At 36.4% G+C, this 21,059-nt stretch overlaps 1 protein-coding gene across 5 annotated transcripts in view; it reads right to left on the bottom strand.

The window, feature by feature from the left end:
• LOC115213791 overlaps window positions 1–21,059 on the bottom strand; it is a 182,545-nt gene that overhangs the window by 55,195 nt on the left and 106,291 nt on the right. For all 5 annotated transcript variants that reach the window (XM_036505052.1, XM_036505054.1, XM_036505051.1 and 2 more), the window contains one exon: window positions 18,647–19,273. In XM_036505052.1, the coding sequence (XP_036360945.1) occupies window positions 18,647–19,273 (627 nt within the window). The remainder of the gene's footprint in view (window positions 1–18,646; window positions 19,274–21,059) is intronic.

Here is a 21,059-nt window from a genome sequence, read left to right as displayed (position 1 = left end):
TGCTTTTGTTAGTTGGAATGATGAGGCCAACTCATGGGCCTTCTAACATTACTTGGAACTGAGATGTCCTGCCATTCTTGAGGACGCAACAGAGTTAAGTTGTGTTAATAAAATTATAGTTAACAGCTGTCATCATCATTTAACGTCCACTTTCCAAGCTGGTATGGGTTGGACAGTTTGACTGAGAAACTGGTAAGCTGGTGGGGAGGGGACTGCTGCACCAGGTTCCAATCTGATTTGGCAAGGTTTCTTACAAGCTGGATGCCCTTTCTAATGCTAACCGCTCTGAGAGTGTAGTGGTTGTCCCTACCGTGCCAATGACCTGACACCAGCCACAGCTATGGTCTCACTTGGCTTGACAGGTCTACACAAACATGGTATATCACCAAAGGTCTTGGTCACATCACTGCCTCCATGAGACCCAATGCTCAAACAGTGCTTTTTACGTGCCACTGGTATGGATGCCAGTCAGACGACACTGGCATTGGCCATGACTACAATATTACTCGGTTCAACAGGTCTCTAAAGGTTTTAAGGTTTCCCCATTGTTAATTATCCCTTTTGAAATTAATTCATAAAAACCACAGCAAGAAATCTTTATTTCCAAAACATTTTTATTGTGTTGGACTCTTGTACCTACATTGCAAGACAAATTCTTACTGATCATCATTTTAACGTTCATTTTTCTATGTTCATATGGATCGAACAGATTTTTGTATAGACAGATAATCTAGGGTTGTATGCCCTTCCTATTGTCAATATTCACCTGTTTCCAAGAGAGGTAATATCTCCCCATGACCAGACATGTTTTTGCAGAAGATTGGAAATGAAGGATGCTATTTGCATGCTGGTGAAACCCATTTACAACCATCATGTCAAGACAAGGAAACATATACATGATGATGATGATATACACGTACATACACACTGTGCTTCTTTCAGTTTCCAATCTATGAAATCTACTCACAGGGCTTTAGTTGACCCAGGGATAGAATGGAAGACACATGTCAAAGGTACAACACAGTGGGAATGAACCTGAAACTATGTGGTTGGGAAGCAAACTTCTTACCACACAGCCAAGCCAGTGCCTAGAAGATGCCAATGTATTGATTTCTTTGGATTTTAGATCTAAGGCGTGAGAGGCTGAATCTGGTCAGTTTCAACATAAAACGAGTAGAATATTTGGGCCAGACACGGCCAGTTAAATGTTTAAGGCTTGAAAGAATTGAACAAACGAGAGTAGGGTAACATAATCACAGCTGATTTTGCTGAAAGTAGAAGCTATTCTTTTAGAAGCTTTAGAACATTTTCCAATCATAAATATTTTATGATTCTCTTTGTTAGAAGAATTAAATGCAGCAGTTTTTTTATTATTATAATTATTTTTTTGTTGTAATAACTTACAAATTTGCAAATATCATGCAAGTATGGACTTGGCTGTTAGAAATCGTAAATATAGGAGAGAAATGGGTGAAGTAAATTAAATGGATATTGTCAAACACATAAAGGGATCAGGTTATGAACTTTGTGTCTTTTTGTTGTCAGATTTGTTCCACTAGCAAAAACAATAACGCCCAAGAATACAGGTTAACACACACACACACACACACACACCTAATGGTTTCTGTCATCGTATTGGTGGCTACGCTGGGGTACCATGTTCAAAGGGGTTTGTTGCTATGTTTGACTTGGTACTTTTTCTCAAACATTTATTTCATTTGCCTCATAAAATATGAAAAAGTTGACATAGGGGGAGGTAATTCAGTCAGACATTATTACTGCAAAGTATTTCTTTTTGAATATACTGATACTTCAAGCAGATATAAACACACACACACACACACAAATATACAATAAACTTCTACACAGTTTCTCCTCATCCAAATTTCATTGGCAATATATCAGTCAGGGCAGAAGTCTCCCATCAAAAGCTACTGTGTAGTGAGATTGATCCCAGAATGCCATGGTCACAAAACATATTTAACATAAAATACCATCACCCATTACATATGAGCATGTAAAACTAATTTGTAAAATACATAGTTTTTTCTTTTATGCAACTCAGGATTGGTAAATATACAGAAAATAAATATTCCCAACAAATGAGTGAAGTGTTTCAAACAATTATTATTAACATAGTTATTATTGAAGGAGCATAGTTAGGCAGTCTCCTATGGGTGATTTAACAGCATTTTTTGTTCTGCTGTATAAGCCAGTATAGGGGACAGAGTGGGGATGAGGCATTGAGAAGCACAAGGGCTACTCGGGTGGCACAAACTCTAGCTGTGACATGGTGGTGGTATTATTTTTATAAAAGGCGGCGAGCTGGCAGAAACGTTAGCACACCACGCGAAATGCTTAGCAGAATTTTGTCTTGCGCTACGTTCTGAGTTCAAATTCTGCCGAGGTCGACTTTGCCTTTCATCCTTTCAGGGTTGATAAATTAAGTACCAGTTACGCACTGGGGTCGATGTAATCGACTTAATCCGTTTGCCTGTCCTTGTTTGTCCCTTCTATGTTTAGCCCCTTGTGGGCAATAAAGAAATAGGTATTATTTTTATGAAAAAGTGTAATATTATACACTTTTCATAATATTACTATGAGCTGTTATAAGTCAGTAAACTTTAATATTCATCACCATTAAGGGACTAAGCTGAAATGTTGACCTGTATTGGCTATCATAAACATATTTTAAGAGTTAAATATGAAGGTAAAAAAACAATAACAAGAATATACTGAATCATCAATAAAGGGATGTAAACATTAAAACATTCTGTCAGCATACAATCTATTTGACATTTGGTTTCCATAATAAAAGTGAAAACAGAAAATCTAAACACATCCATCTTAATTATTAAACAAACTCTCTCTCAATACACACACACACACACACATGGATCACACAAGCACACACACTCCAATTACACAAGTGAACACTCAGATTACACATACTCATGTAGTATAAACATGCACAACTCATATTATGTATGCACATACACACACAATATTCATATGCACAAAGTTATACACACGCATCTAGATGTGAAGCCAGTGCAGTGATTGTGTGATTTAGGTCATCTGTTTAAGAATTTAGTTTCCTAAACAGTCGCAAATGTTTTATTGTCAGATAAAAGACTGAGCCTTTAATCAAATCTGAATAAAACTGAATTTCTATAGCAAAGCACAAGGCCAGATCTTTGAGGGGAGGAAGAGGTGCATATTTGCTCTAACTTTTAAACATATTTGTTTAGCTTCATATTAAAAATAATTAAGAATTTGGAAAGATTTTAATAAAGTCTGAGAGTGGAACACAAAATGATAATGAGATTTCAACTTAAATCATCATCATCATTTAATATGTGTTCCATGCTGGCATGAATTGGATGGTTTGACAAGATCTGATGGGCCCAAAGACAGCATCATACGCCACTATTCAATTCGATATAGCTTCGACAGCTGGATGTCCTTCTTAATGTCAACCATTTAGCAGCATGGACTGGGTGCTTTTTACATACTACCAGCACTAGTAAGGTCACCGTGCTGCTTGCATAATTATGAACTCCAAGGGGGGGGGGAGAGTAAAATGTTATGCAAGGAGATGAGGAACAGAGAAAGGGTAAAGTATGAAAGAAACAGTTTGCTGTGAAAGAGCTACATGACTATTTACACTTGGAGAGAGGACTGGAGTGGTCAACTGGAGCTGGAAAATGATATGAATAGTCGTGATGAGGTGTCAATGTGGACCTTCAGGGTACAAGGTGGTTAGGAGTAGGGAATGTTTGATAGCGCAGAGCAGCAGAAAAGTTAAGATTATACTAAAATGAGAAGTTTTATTCAACATCATCATTAAATGTCCATTTTCCATGCTGTCATGGGTTGGACGGCTTGACAAGAGCTGGCAAGCTGCACCAGGCTCCATGTGTCTGTTTTGGCATAGTTTATATAACTGGATGCCCTTCCTAATGCCAAACACTTTACAGAGTATACTGGGTGCTTTATACATGGCACTGGGACCAGCACCAGTGTTTTTATGTAGCACCTGTGTTTTTCTACCTGGCACCAGCATAGATTTTTTTTTTTTGTTATGCAGATCAAAACCAGATGTAACCTCAAGGGGTGGGTATCAATAAAAATGATCAACTCACCATATTTCAGGTCCTCATCTAACTGATGTTGGAAGCAGGTCAGATTTCCATTCTGAAGAGTAAATATCAAACCAGATCCACAGAGTGCAAAACTGTCCCATTTACCATATAGTCTTGGCCTTTTCTAATGCTCTGATAAATTCGGATTCATTTGAGCAGTTTTTAGTTTGCTTTAGGCATCACAGCTAAACACTGAATTATTTGACAAACGTTTCCTTGCTATATTTATTCTCTCTCTCTCATTATCTGTCTGTGTATATTTCCATGCTTGCCTGTCTCACGCCAACAAGTACTGTATGGTCTGTACGTCCAGTCAGCTGTGCCAAATCCTCAGCATCCAAACAGCCGTGCTCAACTGCCTCATTCTATGCCACAGCACAATATTAGAATTTGGATTGTGTGTGTTTGAACTTTGAAGTTTATTTTAAATAAAAACCAGTTAAAGCAAATAGTTTTGAAATGCTTAACATATTGCTTCTGATGAATGTAAATGCCTTGTAAATATGGAAAGCATGGCAGAAGAGCATATATCTAATTATGATGAGTAATTAGGAGGGCAGAATGGAATTTTATTCATGTAGAAACTGATAGCAACAGTCTAAAAGATAACCATTGATGCAAGCAAAACATTAAATTCTGCAGCCTCAGTGCACCCCCTACAAGTAGAGCAGTAATATGGAATGAGTCATACCTAGCTTGTCAAAATAACAATATTCAAGGCTAATTAATAACGGATTTCCTTTAAAGAGATAATTTAGGAAATTGTCACAAATTAATTTTCTGTTATCTTTTCACTGGGAAAGGTTTCAAAGAGATGAGTTATCCTTTTTAGAAATCCTAGATTAAATATTCACAAAGTTCAGTTATGAATATGATTAGGATTTCAAATCAAATCAATACAAAATATAGCTGGAAACAAATAGGAAATTTATAAAAATGGACTAGATTTTACAGTTCTATATTTAAGAGATGAGGAATTATGCACATTATTTACATTTGATAGATATTTATCCTCATCTTGCTTGTTGTTAACACAACATTTCGGCTGATATACCCTCCAGCCTTCATCAGGTGTCTTAGGGAAATTTTGAACCTGGGTTCTCATTCCTAAGGTATTTTTCGATGTTATCATTATTATTATTCAGGTCATTGCCTGGAATCGAACTCGGAATCTTGGGGTTAGTAGCCCGCGGTCTTAACCACTACACCATATGCCCACGGGCATATGGCATAGTGGTTAAAATAATAGAGAACACCACTGGAAAATATGAAAACTAAAAGAAGCAGCACATATGCTAGAACACAACAACCTCCTAAGCAGAGTGAGTGCAGATATGAATAGCACATGGGAACCAGTATTAAGGAAGGATAGGAAAATATTAGATTTATAAGCCCTAAAATTCACTCCATAATTGTCCACAGGCATATAGCATAGTGGTTAAGAGCACAGGCTACTAGCCCCAAGATTCCGAGTTCGATATCAATAATAACATTCAACATTGAAAAATACCTTGTGTATATGGGAAGGGAACGGGGAATAAAAATTTCCATTTTAGTCACAGCAGGAAAAGAAATTCTACCTAAAATCAAATTATTCTGTAAAGTTTATAAATTAAAAAGTATCTTCAAATGTCTCAGAGTTGTCTTTTTGAAAGGTAACAATAAAACACTAACATAATCCAATATGAAAAAGCCAAAAATTAATTCAAAATCCATGTGAATATATAGGCCTGATACTTAACAGCGAAATCTGAATGCCAAAGGGTTAAAGTACTTCTCAATAAACTTATAGAAACAAAGCAAAATATTGATTTCCTTTAGGCATAAAGCATAAACATTGCTCTACACTAACATGCTACACACAAAGATGAAACATCGATCACAACAACACAATTTGGACTGCATTGGAGAAAAAAAAAAGAAGAAGCATGCTGCCTGTTTGATTGGCAACTCATTATTCCCTCATCAACACAACCTCACACCCAAATGCAACACTGTTCTTCCTTTTATCTGTCTGCTATGACTACAATGGCCTCTGCTCTTTTAAATTTGTTACATATTGGCTTCCCCCATCTATATCCACTTATATACCCTATCTCTTCTTCCCCCCATCATCCCTACTGCATTGCACATACATTAGATTCAATACTAAATATTTTCCTTAATTTTTGCAGCCAAGAGTTGTAGTCTTCTGGAACCTCACCTCTCATCATTTAACATCCATTTTCCGTGCAGACAAGAACCGCACCAAGTTCCTATTTCTGTTTTGGCATGGTTTCTACAACTGGATGCCCTTCCTAAAACCAAATTTCTGTTTAACAATTGACTTTTAAGATTTTGAGTGAGGCATCAAATGCACTTCATATCTTTGTTCTCCAGTTTAATAACCTGGAAAAGTAATGGACAGAAGCAACTTCCATCACACAAACCAAAACATGAAAAGAAAGTCAAACTATAGACAATCAAACTGGCTCCATTATCTTGCTTAATACTTAAATGGTCAACTACAAATTGCAGAGTAAAACCCTAACGGATTTATATTCATAGATAAGGTTAGTGACACCACTGGACAGAGTAAGCAGAGCAAACTGTGTCCATTCATCAACAACAAACCTAAGCAAAACACACTCACCCACAACTTTTATCTTTTACTTGTTTCAGTCATTAGACTACGGCCATGCTGGGGCATTGCTTGGAAGAATTTTTAGTCGAATGAATTGAACCCAGGACTTATTTTTCCATTGTTTCAAGCCTGGCACTTATTCTTTTGCTGCACCTCCAAATTACAAGGGATGTAAACACACCAACACCAGTTGTCAAGCGATGGTGAGGGACAATACAGATATATATACACACACACACATATATACACAATTGGTTTCTTACAGTTACCATTAAAATTCACTCACAAGGCTTTGGTCAGCCTAAGGCACCACATACTAGGACTGAACCTGGAGCCATATGGTTGGGAAGCATACTTCTTACCACACAACCATGCCTGGTCACACATCTAGTGTTTCTTTGAGAAATCTCCAACGCAGACTCTCTTTTCTGTTGCCCTCACAAAACAATAACCAAAATATTGAACTCGTACTTATTTCAATGGTTAATAAAAAGCAATGTAGAATAGAAAATTAATAATCTGAATTTTGAATGCAGTTAATAGAAAACTGAATATATACACTGATGTAGAGAATAAAATGAGAGAAAATGATTATTATAAAGGTGGCTGATGCCAGTGCTGCCTGACTGGCACCTGTGCTGGTGGCACGTGATAAGCACCATCTGAACACGGTCGATGCCAGTCCCCCCACCCCCACTGGCTCCTATGCTGGTGGCACATAAAAAGCACCCACTAAACTCTCTGAGTGGTTGGTGTTAGGAAGGGCATCCAGCTATAGAAACCTTGCCAGATCAGACTGGAGCCTGGCACAGCCTACTGGCTTGCCAGTCCCCAGTCAAACCGTCCAACCCATGCAAGCACGGAAAATGGACATTAACGATGATGATGAGGATGTACTTGCCCAAAATGTCATTAATGGTGGTCATGAGTCTTCTCTACTTCTCTACTGTTCCTGTCCTTCTATCATACTTTAACTTCTCATCACCTGGCATAAAGCCACCTCCCTCAATACTACACCCTATTCAGTTGAGAAGTTTTGTCTTGTGAGTTTCATGGTGACCTCACTGGGTGCTTTTCCTAATGCCAGCCACTCTGAAGTGGTTGGCATTAGGAAGAGCATCCAGTCATAGAAATTATGCATAAGCCGACATTGGAGTTTGGTGTGGTTGTCTGGCTCTATGGGAAATGGATATTCAATGATGATGGTGATGTAACAATTTAACATTTCAAGACCAATCCACAATATAGTTTCAATTATTGATTACTAGCTTTTAAGCTAGCTCCTGTGGAGGGCTCTTCATTGAGCCTTGAGCCCAACAATGACACTTCATGCATTGAGTACATATTAAATTTTATTAAACTTGGCCAATATTTTTCAAGCAATAAACAATGATATAATTTGTCGACTTGGAACTTATTGCAAAGCTGCCCGATAAACATTTGTCTTCCCATTCGGGGGTCAGTATAAATTTTTTTCCTAACCTCTTTCTGTTGATTGTTTTCAACCAACACCATCACCACCACCACAACAACTGTCAATACACACACCATTCAGACTTCTGACGCCACCACCATCAATATCTGACCTTGCTGCCTTCCCCACCACCACCACCATTGTCTTTCCCATCGCTTACTACCATCACCATCTCCGATTGCCTTGGCTACCACCACCACTACTTCCATCACAAGTACAGCTCATACTATCACCCCATTACCATCACATCCGTCAGTCTACTACTGCCTCGCTGTCTATGCCTACCATTACTCCCACCCTAACATGAGGAAAAATAGAAATGTCACTGAATAGTGAGAGAGGGGGTTAAAGTGTGACACACTGACACACAGAAATTCGTTTGGCATTTATTATTATAGATAACTATTTTACTTCAGTTTAATACTCAACAAAAAAGGTACATCATACAATTTCATTTCTTTTCTGTTATAAATTTGAGGCCTGTGTAAGAGAGCAACAGTTTGGCCAACTAACAAGAGGTAGTCAGGCACAGCTTCACTAAAGTACTTTGAGTCACTTGACTGAGTTCAAATTCTTCGATGGTTAACTTTCTTATTCATTCATTCATTCATTTAGAGTCGGCAAAGTAGTTAAAGCGGCTAATTGGGACAAGTGATAGAGCATCAGACAGAATGCCTGATGGCACTTGTCAAGCTCCATACACCGAGTTCAAACTCTGTTGAGGTTAGCTTTGCTCTTCATCCTTTTAAAGCTGATAGATAAAATAACAGTCCAGTCAGGTGTTGGTTCTTCTCTCTTTAACAGGTATTGGGTGGAGTGAAACTAGATTCAAATACCTGTATATAAATAAAGGTGGCAAGGCAGCAGAATCATTAGCAGCACATCAGACAAAATGCTTAGCAACATTCCAGCTCTGAGTTCAAATTCCACCAAGGTCAGCTTTGCCTTTTATCTCTTCAGGGTCGATAAAAATCAAGTAGCAGGCACGTGGTGGGGGTGGTGGGGTTGAGGTAATTGACTTGCCACCTCCCCTCAAAAGTGCTGCTGCTACCTTGGGCTCTGCATTGGACCGGTGTCCGGTTGAGGGGGTATAGTGAGATGTTAGTCACTTCACATGCGATGGAAATTGGATAACTGGCTTTATGAGCCCCAGGACTCAAGAAATATATAACAACGGCGCCCCTACCACTTCATCACGAGTTGTGAGATCATGGAAGGGAAGAAGGAGTATAATTAAGGTTTTACTTCCGTCAGCTTTTTTTTTTTTCTTTAACAATTCCAAATCAAAAATCAATTTCGCCATATATTAATCATAAGATGATAAAATAAATGTTACTCTGCATGCTGGAGTTAAATAGTTTATACACTGAGTAATTGCACGAGCAGAATGTCTTTGTTGATATTTGAACTCGGTTCTTTGCGAGTTAGTAAATGAAAAGAAAGAAAGGAACAGACTACTATTTCTTCAAAACTGTTTTGAGTCTGAAAATGGTTTATCAATTGTAACTTAAATGCCGCCTACAAAATAAATATTTCTGGTTTGGTTTCAGTATGCAACAGGCGTTAATGACTGGCCAATGGGGATTTGTTGAAAAGAAATCTGAGTATATCGAGGTTTTAGGGCATTGAAAAAGGGAAAGTGAGAGAAGAGAAAATACAAGTAGGAGAGTGGAGGAGAGGAGAAGAGGGGGGAAGAGACAGGGAGAGAAAAAGGTAAGGAGAAGAGGGAGTAAAAGTGGGAGAGATAGAGAAAGGGAGAAAATGATTTTAATGTTTATTAACGAAGATGACTAAGGAACAATTAAATATTCTTAGATATTTTGAAAATTTTGAAGATTAGATAAGAAATATCAGAATAGAATTTTAAAAAAATCTGATAATACTGATAAAGCATTATTTAGGAAATAAAAGTTATTCATAAACATTTAGGTATTTCTTAATTTTATAATAGATTAAGAACAAATCCACAAATAAAAATCTTGGAAAAGTTGAAATTAAATCACATGAAGCTGTTTCGAAACATAAATTTATTAGGAGAGAGAGAGAGAGAGAGAGAGACTGTGCGTGTGTGTCTGTAGAATTATTGATGACAAACAACATCACTGAAATTGTTCCAAACATTAAAAAAAAATCACAAAAGGAGTCGAAGCCAATATGGAAGAATGGTAATGGTTCAATTATTTAAATTACACTTAAAAAGCTGTTACCTAGCACCCTTATTATAAACCTACATAAATAAAGGCCGACTCTTTAAAAATGTGCAATTGGGAAAGAAAATACGAAGTCCCAGATTCATTCATTTTTTTTATGTATGTATATATATATATATATATATATATATATATAATCTTAAGATTGCAAGTAAATTGTGCAGCTATATATCATTGATCCTTTTATTTAAAGTTAACCATTTTGCATTGTATGGTTACCCTATCCCATAACTATAGACACTAAATTCCTAACTGCAGACCAAAACGTTCAGATAATTTACAGAGAAAATGATTTCAGCATGAGTTGTAATGTTTTCCTAGATTCAGACAGAAGTTGTAAGAAGGGAAGCTATTATCGATCGCTTACAAGTGCGAGTTGAGTCAGCAGCGACCGTCGCTGACACCACATTCAGGGTTATTAGCAGCAGGGATATTATCAAAGCAACAATAAGTTGGTGAATTTTCGGAAGTCGTTGGCACGAGATGCTTGTAGTTAACCGGAAAACGAGTACTTTCTTCATTGCAATATAAATTCTTATGTCTAGATTTGAGCACTTTTCTTAGGATAACAAACATTTTCATTATAAATTACACCGGGTGTTCAAAACAGAAAGTATGTATTTCTTATAAAGTCAGTAAATACAGGTCACATCGTTTCATAAACAAAAGAAAATTTGTTTTCATTCATTTTCGAATTAATTCACTCTCGCAACAATTGGAAACGAAACATTTAGAGCAGCGAAGTCTTTGGTAATTCATTTTATTATTTTCTTTAGAAACCCGATATAAATTCATCAATAAAGCATAAACAAAGTAATTTGTTTTAAATATAAGCTTAAATTATAGCTACAAGTTAAAATAGTGAGTTTGGTTGGAATTCGGTGCCAATAGATTCGGAATAATTTTCTTTGCAGACTGAAATTATCGGTTCATATCAGAAGACAATAGAGTTTAGAGGGAAAGAAAGAAATAAAACAAAGGTGAACAATGGACATTGAAATGAAATTAATAAATAAGAGAAGCTTACGTTAGCATCATGTCTCGGTTTAAGCTATTATTATTATTAATAATAATATTATTAGATGTGGCTAGTACAGGAGTAGATCCGGTGGCTGGTAGAACTGTGGAAGTCATGACTCATGAACCGTGCGCCTTTTTATCCGTAATAACGGCTGCTTATATCCCCACTACGCCACCTCCGCCGCCAAACCGCACACGCTGATGACTAGAAAATAGTGAGTTCCATGTGTTTACCATGATTGGATAGTTATTCCGATCAAGGGCAAGTAACTCTGGTCCCTTATCGTGTCATTTGTTTTTCCCCCCGAGAAACGTCATCCTCTCGACATCATTTCGGGACACGTAATAATATTTCCTAAGAACTATTATGTCTCATTATAAAACGATATGGCACTTCAGGTTTAAGACTCTTAGCAGAGGAATCATCAAACGAAACTAAATTATCAAATCTCATGCTATACAAGTTACTTTTTTTTTTTTTCACTTTATTCTATCAAAATATTTATTTTTTCCAATTTTCTTGATACATAAATTTATATATTGTTTAGAAAGTAAGTTTAAACCAAAGAAAATCAATAAAAATTAAAGCAGTCTCCCGCCTTATAATAAATAGTTTCCTTGAAACTGCATTTAAATAAGTCCTCATTATTACAAATAATTAAAACTAATCCTGTTGTGAAGTCATCATCATCATCATCATTTAACATCCGTTTTCCATACTGGCATGGGTCGGACTGTTTGACAGGAGATGGCAAGCCAGAGGGCTGCACCAGGCTCCAGTTGTCTGTTTTGGCATGGTTTCTATGACTGGATGCCTTTCCTTACACCAACCACTTCACAAAGTATACTGGGTGCCATATATGTGCTTTTTCATGTGGCACCAGTACGGGTGCTTTTTATGGGACACCAACACCTGCAAGTTTGCAAGATAAGGACCTCTCTGCTGAGAGAAGGAATGGAAATGACAAGAGGTAGCCCTCATATTTATATTCTACTAGCAGTATCGCCTGGCGTTACTCGGGTTTGTTTCGACCCTTTAGAATTGGAATTTTTGAAAAGTAAAATTTTGCATTATGTAGCTTGTTATTCTCTTTAAGTGAACATTTTTCTGGTTGAAATACACCAAAAAAATGGCGACACAGCAGTAAAAAAATTGTAAAAAATAGGGATTTTCATAGAAAAAAAAGCACCTTTTTGATGTAAATAATTTTTGGTGTTAACATGGTCTGATTTGAATTTTTTCTTCTATGGAAGGAAGAGCAAGCCTTCTATCATACTCTCAATTTTGGTCAACTTGCGCCGCAGGGTGTCGGAGGAGATAGTATTAGTTGAAGGCTACCAAACCCGCCATACACAGACAACTTCAGCTTTATATAGAGAGAGGTTTTCTAATAAAGCAAGCAAGTATGCTGTTGCATCCTCTTCTGATACTTTAACTTTCAACTAATTATATAATCCAACTTTGCACTAAAACAATTCTGGAGAAATGTGGTGACAGAATGTAGTTACATCAACCTCAGTACTTGGCTTGTAGTTTATTTTATCAACCCCAAAGAGAAGAAAAGCAAAGCTGACCTTAGCAAGATTTGAAGTCAGGACATATTGAGTTTGAAGTATTACCACCAAGCATTTGGTGCCACACACTAAGACTTCTGCCAGTTTGATGCCTTTCATAAAACAACGTTAGCTCTAAAATAATTCCCCCACCCCTTTCTCTCTTTTAGCTATTTAAATGAATGGTAGACAGTACTATAGCTAGGGTGGGAGGGGGCAGTCCACTCCGGGTGCTCCACCCTGGGTGCTCCACCTTGGGCGGTCCACTCTGGGAGGCACTTTTGGGTCTGCTGTAGGCAATATGTACTTTTTGTGGGATCCGGGGGCAGCAAACAGAAGGGCCACCCTGGGTGGCACACACTCCAGCTATGCTAGTGATGGTAGATTTAATCTACCATCTAGTTTAACACCATCAACTAATCCTTGGGTACGTTTAGCAGAGTTTACCCAGTTGCAAGCATTTGAACCCAATCCACCCCAGCCTGAGGATAATTTTGTCTCTCCCCAACCTGCACCAATCTCAGAGATTCTGAATGATGTCACGAGTGCTTCAGAAAATAAAAGCCAGCCATGAATCCTTCATTCATAATTTATAGAAGAAACTATTCTGAAATGCCATGAAAACAAATTATAATTTGAGAATGATGAAACTTATGACATACGTACACACATCCATCCATCCATCCATCCATACATATATATACACACACACATATACACACTTGCATGCATGCATACACACATACACATGCATACATACATACACACACACACACACACACATACATAGAGAGAAGGGGGGCAGGGGCTTTAAAACATGCAATTATTAACCAATGTGAGAGAAAACTAGATAAAGTTTTCATTTTCAAGAAAAGCTTTAATACTTCTATTAATTTATTCTTATACCGGTTTCAGTCATTGAACTGTGACCATTTTAGGACACTACTTCCAAGGGTTTTTAGTTAACTTTTATCAACACCACTACTTAATCCAATCCTCATTTTTATCTCTGCATATTCAAATTACTAGGTTCACCTACAGAGTTATGTCCCTTTACGAATAAAAATACCAGGTGTTTAGATGTACGCGCACACACCGTCCAACACACACACACAACAGGCTTCTTTACAGTTTCTGCCCCCAAATTTAATTTTATCAAGATATCAGTTTGAGGTATTTTGTTCAAGGTGCCTCGCAGTGAGATCAAATTGTAAACCTCAGTTGCAAAGCAAATTCCTTTATACAGCGTTGCTTGTAAATACTATTTTGTAATATTTTGTTTCAATAAAATATTACATTGATGAAGAAATAACTTTGATTTCACTGTATCTTCCTTTGATGAAGAGCATGAAGGGGAAAAAATAAAGTTTCGGACATTAAAAAAAAAAAATTATGTCTTTGAGGTGAATTAAAATCACACTAAATTGAAATTTAGCTTGGAATATACTCTTTTCTACTCTAGGCACAAGGCCTGAAACTTTGGAGAAGGGGGCCATTCGATTAGATCAACCCCAGTACGCAAGTGGTACTTGATTTATCAACCCCAAACGGATGGAAGGGGAAGTTGACCTCAGGGAATTTGAACTCAGAATGTAAAGATTGACGAAATACCACTAAGCATTTCGCCTGGCCTGCTAACATTCCTACCAGCTTGCCACCGTTTAGCTTGGAATATATTGTCATAGATGCTATCAGATAAAAATAGAGATAATTAAAATTTGTCCTATCATTCTATCCACTGCTTCGCAATTCACTTATTTTCTGATGTCGTTATAATCTTTGTCTTTTATGCAATCTCATTGTCCAAATTTTACATAAGACGTAGTTTCGTGTTTCTTCCCATGAAATTTTTTATCTACACACATCTCCAACTCATTGAACTGAAATATTATTCAAAACTGGTAATGCGTCATCCAATAAATGACAGACCTGTCCAGCCGTGTGAACAAGATAAAAAGAAATGTATCTTAAAATGATGACGGTGATGATAAAAATCAGTTTATTTTAGAGGCTGGATAGATGGGATAGTTGACATACATGGCCACAGCTAACATCAAGCTAAAAATATGGTAGGAACTCACTTTAAATAACATGCCCTATGAGAAATATGTCATATGTAGAGGAAATTTTATGAACATTATGATAAAATTGTAGTTGTCTGAGCTCACACACAAAATATAAAACATTAATATTAAATTAAACAGAGGAGTGAAGAATTTAGCCCTTGATTATAGCTAACATCATGAAATGATATATTAACTGGAGATCAAGTGAAGTTAAACTTTAAGTCTCTAAACAATTTTGCATGCTTTGAGAGCAAAATGTCCACTTTCTTAGATGTATAGAAAATAAAAATAAAATTAATCTAGGAATTTCATTGACTGTTAATATCGTATTGTCTTGGCTGTCTGTAGAACAAGGACAGAAACATAAAGAAATACATATTTACATTATTTACATTTGACGGATATTAGTCCTCTTGTTTGTTTGTTAACATTTCAGCTGATATACCCTCCAGCCTTCATCAGATGTCTTGGGGAAATTTTGAACCTGCTGTTGTTGTTGTTACTGCTTGGAATCGAACTCAGAATCTTGGGGTTAGTAGCCCGCACTCTTAACAAATATGCCATATGCCCATGGGCAATTATGGAGTGAATTTTAGGGCTTATAAAATAAGGGTAAAATAAGGGTAGATGAACATCGCAAGACTGTGACACGAGGAGTTATTGATAAATCAGGTATAGCTGATCATATATGGAAAAATGGACACCTCCCCCTGTGGGATGAAGTTAAAATAATAGACAGAGAACACCACTGGAAAATACGAAAACTAAAAGAAGCAGCACATATGCTAGGACACAACAACCTCCTAAGCAGAGTGAGTGCAGATATGAATAGCATATGGGAACCAGTATTAAGGAAGGATAGGAGAATATCAGATTTATTATCCCTAAAATTCACTCCACAATTGCCTATGGTTAAGAGCATGAGCTACTAACCCCAAGATTCCGAGTTTGATTCCAAGCAGTGACCTGAATAATGATAATAATAATAATATTGAAAAATACCTTAGGAATGAGGACCCAGGTTCGAAATTTCCCCAAGACACCTGATGAAGGCTGGAGGGCATATCAGCCAAAACATTGTGTTAACAACAAACAAGATGAGGACAAATATCTGTCAAATGTAAATAATGTAAATAATTCCTCATCTCTTAAATATATAACTGTATTACAAAATACATATTTGCATACTAGCTGATGTACCTGGTAATTCCCGGGAGAGTGGAGATTATCCTTTGGTTCCATTCTCATAGTTGGTTTGCTAATCCAATTACAACAATACAAAATATGTAGTCTTTAAAACGGTTTTTGTGCATTTACAAAGAATACCGAACTGTTTTACACAGGATCTTGTTTCTAGGAATTTCCAATAAGTTATGAATACTCAAATAATGAAGTCACTTATGTAATAACATGAAATTAGTTACCTGATAGTAAGAATTCAAATAAAGTAGCCTCCAAAAGGGCTTTTGTGCATTCCTGGAGAATATTACCCTCAGTGGTGCTAGTGTTGGTATATTCGCGAATAAATCACTAACCGAAATAAGTGGAACTATTGTTTAGGAGTATACTATTTACTTGTTTAAGGGTTGTACTGGATAAATTGAGAAAATACCTCTAACACTTCACATACTAAAAAATAAGTATACTCAATTTGATTTATACCAAATAATTTAGGAAAATGAATGAGTTATATCTCTTGGTTGTTAAAATCTAGGCGATTGGGTTATTTCCCTTGGCTGTTAAAATGAAATATATTAGATATATATAAGGATCCCATCCAGGGGCCCTATTATCGATTTTTTTCAACAATCTGAGTATGCCACAAGGTTTCCAGACAAAAGTTCTACTCACATGTCAAGTTTCATCAAAATTGATAAAACGATGTAGGAGGAGTTAGCTAACAACTCCACAAGCACACCCACACACAGAATTTCCCACATTTGTAGTGGATAAATACAAAGATATGAATACTGAAATTTATAAATATGAATAAATTCCAACTGTCTTACAAACAGGGAACTAAACTCTTAATGAAATACCAAATATTGCTATATAACTATAAAGTACCATCTTATCAATAGATACCAGATTTTAACAACATAACTAATTTTTACCTGAAATGTTAGTTCTTCCTTAAGAAAATCTATAATTAGATCACTTTATAGTCCAGTCTAGTAGTGATCTGCCCTTGGGTAGGTTCTATGCCTGTGAACCCTCTCCAACACATACCATCCTCCTCTGCTACCATTGAGTAGATTACTAGAACTTTGGCAACCATGACTAGGCTTGGAATGAATATTAGAGTGGTTTCCCATTGCCATCTCCAGGCAGGTGAGATTTGAACTCAGAATGTAGGGAGCCAGAAGATATGCAATAAAGCATCCCTGCCAATGTGCCAACAATTCTACCACTCTCCCACCTGCAGAGAAACGTGAAATGATGTGTTTTGCTCAAGAACACGACATGACACCTGCTCCAGGAATTGAACTCACAATCTAGCTTCCATGAGTGCAACATCCTAACCACTGATCCATGTACCTTCACAATTTTTTGTTTTGTTTTTTAGTATAACAATAAAAATATTCATTTCTTTATTGCCCACAGGAGGATAAACATACAGGGAACAAAGAAGGACAGACAAAGGGGTTAAGTTGATTACATCAACCCCAGTGAATAACTGGTAGTTATTTAACCGACCATGAAAGGATGAAAGGCAAAGTTGACTTCAGCAGAATTCGAACTCAGAACATAACAGCAGACAAAATACCGCTAAGCATTTCACCCGACATGCTAATATTTCTGCCAGCTAGCCACCTTAACATAATAAAAATATTGTCTATAAAATATTTTAAATTGTAATACAATCTTTTTCCTTTTAATTTACTTCATTTAATAAAAGAAGAAAGTCTTCTTTCAGTTCATCTTAATCATATCTTTAAACAATAAACTGTTATTTTTGTTTCCTAAATTATCTCTTTTACTCTTTTAATTGTTTCAGTCGACCAAAATCAACCCAGAACTTATTCTTTGTAAGCCTGGTATTAATTACATCGGTCTCTTTTGCCGAACTGCTAAGTTACGGGGGACATAAACACACCAGTATCAGTTGTCAAGGGGACAAACACAGACACACAAACACATACAAATATATATATATATACACACACATATATATACGATGAGCTTCTTTCAGTTTCCGTCTACCAAATCCACTCACAAGGCTTTGGTCAGCTTGAGGCTATAGTAGAAGACACTTGCCCAAGGTGCCACGCAGTGGGACTGAACTCGGACCATATGGTTCGTTAGCAAGCTACATGTAATCAATGTATATATATTGACTAATTTTCATAAAGAACAAAAAAAAAAACTGTCAATACTGGGTGCAAATTGGTTTAATGACTCCAAGGGTCACTAAAGATTACAAATATGCTGGATTTGAACAAGATGTATTAAATGTACCTCTTTAAAATTCTCTGTCTTTTTAACCAGCTTCAATTAGAAGATGAATCAACTGTGAAAACATGAAAAATTGAAGTAAATTGAAAGCAACTAACCTGCAAGTGTCATCTGTTTGCTTTAATGAATGAGTTGGGGAATTTTCAAATATTTTGGATAAATTTGCATAACTGATGGGTGAAGTGAGTGTTCCTACACTCACGGAAGATGTTAAAGTTCCAAATGCATCTTGTGATGAATGATAGCCGAAATCCGCCGGTACAGGCAATGTTTGAAAAGCTGGGTTAGAATATATTGAACGATGTCCATTTGGTGAAAAACTATAGCTTTTCCGTATTGGAAATGATAATGAATTGTTTTTCTTTGATGAAGATATTGCGTTGTGTGTGTCTGGTGATGTTAAAGTTCTATGGCCAATTGGTGAATGATTTAGAGTTGATGATGTTTCAGAATGATTATTTGGGGAAGGGATTGTTGTCCGAGACAATGAAGAGGGGGGACCTCCATTATTCATTGGTAACAGGGAATGTTCGTTTTTTAGTAAATTAGTGTCACAACCATTATTTAAAGAAGTTTGGCTAGAATGTTTAACAGGTAGGGTCATAGAAGCAGACGCAGTGCTAAAACAATACTGCTGGCTCATGCCTGGCTTCAGAGTCTCACTGTCATAAAGGTCATCTTCATCCTCTTCATCTTCGCTGAGTGAAACAGCCACCACATTACCACTGAAAGAAGCAACGGTTGAAATACAGTACGGAGGAAAGTCAAATAAAACACAAAACAAAAACAAATATGAATAATCATGTGAAAAAAATAAACAAAACAAACTTCAACTTTTTCAGGACCTAACTTAAAAAATAAGCTTAAAAGGAATAAATAAATCAATGAGATGAAGTAAAATTAAATAGATTTAATGATATAAAAGTAGTTGTCTATGAGGGATGGTGATTGTATTGACCAACTGTGTAATCAATCAATAATATCAATTTGAGAGAAGAAATCAATAACATGTATAAAACTATGAGTGTTTAGTTATAAATAGAGCAGATTAAGATGCAATATAAATCAAAGCATAGACATTGGTTTTTAAAGAAAAATGGGTGAGCATGTCAAAATAAAAGGGATTTGGTGTGATGTTTTGATGTATAAACCAAGGGTATTCTAGTATTTTGGGTTGTAGAATGAGTAAAGGTTGTCATTGCATTAGCAGTTTGATTGAAGTCATGGTTAATTTATTTAACTAACAAAATGATGAAAGACAAAGTGTGACTATGTTCAACATTTGAACTAAGAAATTTGAGGCACTGAATTTTATACAATAAAAAAATCAGCCGGTTCAGCTTTCCAGTTCTCTAATGAGAGGGTTAGCTAACTTAGCCCCGATTGAACAGACTTTCAATCAAAGGGTTTCCAGTTTTGGCCTCCTCATCTTTTATTTAGATATACATGTATGTCTAATGTAACTAGATTATTCAATGTCCCCTTACATTTTTTAAGATAAGAGGACGTGATTTGAGGGAAATTAGGTTGCTGTATCTAGCAGGTTTGAGCAGTCACACAGAGGCTCTGTTGTTAATTCATTTAAAGTTGTGTAATGATTAATGATGTGTAAAATTGTGAAAAGTGGATGAATGAATAGAATATATTCATCATCATCATCATCATCGTTTAACGTCTGCTTTCCATGCTAGCATGGGTTGGATGATTTGACTGTCCTGGATGGCTGCACCAGGCTCCAATCTTGATCTGGCAGAGTTTCTACAGCTGGATGCCCTTCCTAATGCCAACCACTCTGAGAGTGTAGTGGGTGCTTTTTACATGCCACCGGCATGGGAACCAGTCAGGCGGCACTGGCAACAACACGCATGAATGGTGCTTATTGCATGACACCAGCATGAGAGCCAGTCAGGCAGCACTGGCATCGGCCACAACTACAATTTCCATTTTTCATTGTCATTTGATTTTTGATTTTCGATTTCTGTAACAAAATATAAAATATAGAAATAAAATACTAATCAGCTTACCAAAATGTAGAAATAATATATAAATCTGGATGGATGCAAATGAGGCAGTAATGATTTAAAATAACTATCTATGTACTGCACTTGATGTATATACACCTTCGATAGGCCAGTTACTGTAGTAGTTATCCTGAGATATCCTCTTGTATTGATGTGTTGTGTTAAAAATAATAAATATTGTAACATGTGGTTGCTGGTGAGTACATCTTTGAAAAAGCATCCCCCTTCAAAAAAACCCCAAATACATCTGACATTTTTGCTGGTCTTTATTAACCCCTCCAATATTTATTGCATTTTTAACATAACACATCTATAAGAGATGTTATCCCAGGCAAATACTGTAGTAACTGGCCTATTAATGGTGTACATACATCAAGTTTGATAAATAGATGGCTATTTTAATATATAAACGTTTAAATGTAATTAGTTACAAGTCAGAACAAGGAATTAGGCTTTGTTAGTTAACATACTTAGAAATCATTGAAAATAA

Source organism: Octopus sinensis, linkage group LG7 (genome assembly GCF_006345805.1).
Source record: "Octopus sinensis linkage group LG7, ASM634580v1, whole genome shotgun sequence".
Classification (NCBI taxonomy): domain Eukaryota; kingdom Metazoa; phylum Mollusca; class Cephalopoda; order Octopoda; family Octopodidae; genus Octopus; species Octopus sinensis.
This window is presented reverse-complemented; position numbering and strand designations above follow the sequence as displayed.